The 3936-nt window shown below is 34.7% G+C and overlaps 1 protein-coding gene across 1 annotated transcript; it reads left to right on the top strand.

Annotated features, from left to right (window-relative positions):
- Positions 1089-1652, top strand: LOC107646296 (protein MAIN-LIKE 2-like). The gene has a single exon (XM_016350488.1). It carries the CDS (start codon positions 1089-1091, stop codon positions 1650-1652), a length of 564 nt encoding a protein of 187 aa, XP_016205974.1.

Here is a 3936-nt window from a genome sequence, read left to right as displayed (position 1 = left end):
TTCTAATACTTGAAAATGTTTGGGACCAATGAGTACACAGGACAACTAGAAATTCATCATGTGTTAATATCTTTAACTCGAAAAAATTTTATTTTTTTGAAGTAGATGGGTACAGATGACTCAAGCTATGTACAATTGATTTTTTGGACGTAGGCCTATGCTGATTACCGTGACCATGAAGAATTACCCTTTTGAAAAGTGTTGTGTGGTGATAAAATGGTACTATTTTTGGAGTCCTGGTCGTTGTTACGTTTTTTGCGTTTTATTATATGTTTATAAGAATTGTATATGATTTTTTGTCACACGTAGTAAGAAAGAAATGCTAGTCACTTTTGATAATATTTTATTTTGTGAATACAATTTAGTGGAATCTTTTCTTAAATATGATTAAGGAGATTAATGATGTAGAGTATGAGTAGGTTCCAATATAATAGATTAGTATTAAAAATTACTTGTTTATAAATTTTTGTAATAATATTATAAAGTAGAGTTAAGTAGTTACTTGTTATAATTAATTTTAACAATTTAGGATTATATGTTTAAATAATAGTTAGGAATATATGTGTTTAAATGTAATTAATTGAGTCTTGTGGAGAATTTTTTTTTCAATATAATAGATTAGTAATAAAAATGACTTGTTACCAATTCTGTGTAATAATATTAGTAATAATAATTAATTAGTTAACTTTTATAATTTCGTTCTTTAATTTTTGTGGAATAATTTTTTTGGAATAATGTTGACAGAAATATGTTATTTTAGGGGAGGTTTTAGTATTATCAGTAAAATTATATATTTTAATTAGATATTTTTATATTATGTATGATAGTTGTGTAATCACAATAGTGATTTTGCTATGCGTGTGCAGGGTGAAAGAATGTTGACATGTGATCACCATGTTCCTCCGGATCGGTACAATGAGAGGGTGGAGGAGCATTTACGATCTACTGGTTTTTACCATGTCGTTCAGATTGAGGTTGTTTAATGTCAGAAAGCACTGGTAAACGCTTTAGTGGAAAGGTGGCACCCGGACACATATACCTTTTACCTTCTAGTTGGTGAATGTGTCGTGACACTGGAAGACGTGGCTATGATCTTCGGTCTTCCGACCGATGGTCTTCCAGTGACAGGGATGACTTTGAATAGTTTCGAAGCCTTAGAGGCGGAGTGTCTGCACCAATTTGGGGTTGCACCGTTAAAGTCGCAGTGTCGAGGAAGCAGCATAAAACTTACGTGGCTACGGGATTTAAAAGAACGGTTACAGTTGACTGATGAAAACAGTATACAGGTGTACGTTAAGTGCCACATAATGTTGTTGATCGGTACGATCTTGTTTGGAGACAAGACTGGGGCATTTGTCCACTGGAAGTTTCTGCCTCTTCTCAATGATTTTGTTAGTATTGGACAGTATAGTTGGGGATCAGCATGCCTGGCACACCTGTACAGGAGTTTATGCAGGGCATCACGGTTTGACTGTAAGGAAATCGATGGTCCGTTAACACTTCTACTAGATATTTTTCTTGACATCTCCGAATCAATCTTCTCACAAATCACACCTTTAAGCTCTTCAAATAAAATTGTGAATGGAATAACAACATCCAACGGATCTTCACAAACAAATTTTACCCCTTCAGACGTCTGCAACAAAATCTGACCAAAATAATACACTTTCAAAAGGACTCTATCATCCATTCTTCTCACTCAATTAAATAAACACAAATACTTCACTATGAATTTTTCTCTATCCAAGCCAACCAGCTCAACAACTGACCATGAGAAAAAAGAAGAAGAGAAGTCGAAGAAGATGAAGAATGTTAGATCTGGTCGGCGGATTAAGATTTGCAGACCTTCGCAAGTGTATATATATACACACAAATTGGACCAAGAGACTTCTCTAACCTAATTCAAATATATTATATAATAATAAAAACGGACCATTCGATTTTTTTTAGTGAAAATAAAAAAAAAATTTACTCCTCCACAACTCGGACCCAGTGAGTTGCTCAACCTAAATACAAAAATTCGTTAACAACGAAAATGGACCATGCGATTACCTTAAAGTAATATAAAAAAAATTTTGTTCATGTACAACTCGCAGGGTTGGATTTCCTTAATGTTATTTTCGTCCCTCCTCTCCATGCAAAACGGACCCTCCGATTTGCTCAAAGAAATCTAAAAAAGGAAATCATTGGGTCCGATTTCTTATCACCAACTCTAATAAAAAAACCTGTCCCACATATTGGTCTAACTCCTCCTCATCCCATAACCCGGCACAACACACCCAACTCTTCCATAACCAAAAAAATCAGCCACTTTATCAAATATATTAATCAGCGAAAATTTAGGTACAATTAATTTTATACGAAATTAATCTATGAGAGTTGTTAGATGATAATTTTATACGAAAAGATTGATTCTGTGTTTAGACAATTCTTGTGGAAGGGAAAGGTGGGGGAGCGTTGTTTAAATTTGGTCAAGTGGAGCAAAGTTGCCACTCCAAGAAAATATGGAGGCTTGGGAATTAGAGATACTCAATGCGTAAATTTTGCTTTACTCGGAAAGCTTGTTTGGCAATTATTGCATAATAAAGATAAGTTTTGGGTAAGAATTATGTTGGCAAAATATTTATCTGGGAGTTCTTGCTTTTCACCCAAATTTTCTAATAATGTTTCAAGCACTTGGCGAGCGATTTATAAGACAATAGAAAAGCTTTGTGATGGTTTTGATTGGTGTACAGGCAGGATGTCTCAATCCTTTTGGTATCATGCTTGGCGACCATGTGGAACGCTAGCTCCTTTGGTTCTTTTTGTGCACATTTCTGATTCTCACTTGAAGTTAGAAGATGTCTGGCACCTTGGACATTGACAGTGGGATATTCTTTGCACAATGATTCCGGAAGAAGTTAAACTTGATTTGATGCTCTTTGATCCTATCAAGCACGTAGGAGATAAAATAGGTTGGTTTTGGACAAACTCAAATACTCTCACCTACTCGACTAAAAGCGGGTATGAATGGCTATTGAAGAAGAAATTTGGCTAGAATGATAATGAAAATTGGCTTTGGCTTTGGCGCTTGAGAATACCAGAGAAGATAAAGTGTCTGCTCTGGCTTTGCTAGATTTCTCTAATGTTTTTATCAACCAAAAACATATTATTCCTTCTTCTTTGAAATATAACTGGGAACCACCTCCAATGAATGTCTGTAAAGTGAACTGCGATGCAAGCGTTTTTGAAAATGAGCAATTAGCTGGCTTTAAATGTATTATTAGAGACAGCATGGGAATTTGGATAAAAGGTTGTTCTGCCAGTATACCTCTTTCTAGTGTTCTCTGTTGTGAGTTTCATGCTATTTGGAGAGGGCTTGTTATGGCTTGGGATTGCGAGTGCAAAGAGGTCATATGTGAAACTGATAATCTTGATGCGTTTCTTCTTGTTTCGCGTGGCACAACCAGCATGATTAGGAATGACTCTAATCTGCTTGACAAAATCAAAGAGATACTCCGGCGCAATTGGACAGCTACTTTATAGTGCTCATCCAGCGAACAGCAAATAGAGCGGCTGATTTAATGGCTAAGACTGCTGTTTTAAACAAGCAAGTGTATTTAGAGTGGTTACTGCCTCCTAATAATTTAGACATTATTATTAGAGAGGAGTACTACTCTTTTTCTTAGGTCTTTTTTCTTTGTGTTATGTTCAATCACAAAAAAAAAATTTATTAAATTATTTAACGACTCTCAACTATCAACTTCACATGAAATTAACTGTATCTGAGTTTCCAGCATTCGTTGCTATTATTGCTATTCTGCTTTACTTAAAAATAATAATAAATATAAGTTTGATAGTTCAACTAAATTATAAAATATCATAATTTAATTAATCTTATATCTTTTGTAACTAACTTGTGATTCTCTTTCTATCTCTTCCCGCGCCTACACTGCA

The sequence above is a fragment of the Arachis ipaensis genome, chromosome B06, assembly GCF_000816755.2.
Source record: "Arachis ipaensis cultivar K30076 chromosome B06, Araip1.1, whole genome shotgun sequence".
In the NCBI taxonomy this organism is placed as follows: Eukaryota; Viridiplantae; Streptophyta; class Magnoliopsida; order Fabales; family Fabaceae; genus Arachis; species Arachis ipaensis.
The sequence above is the reverse complement of the archived record's forward strand: the minus strand, read 5'-3'. Positions and strand labels throughout refer to the sequence as shown.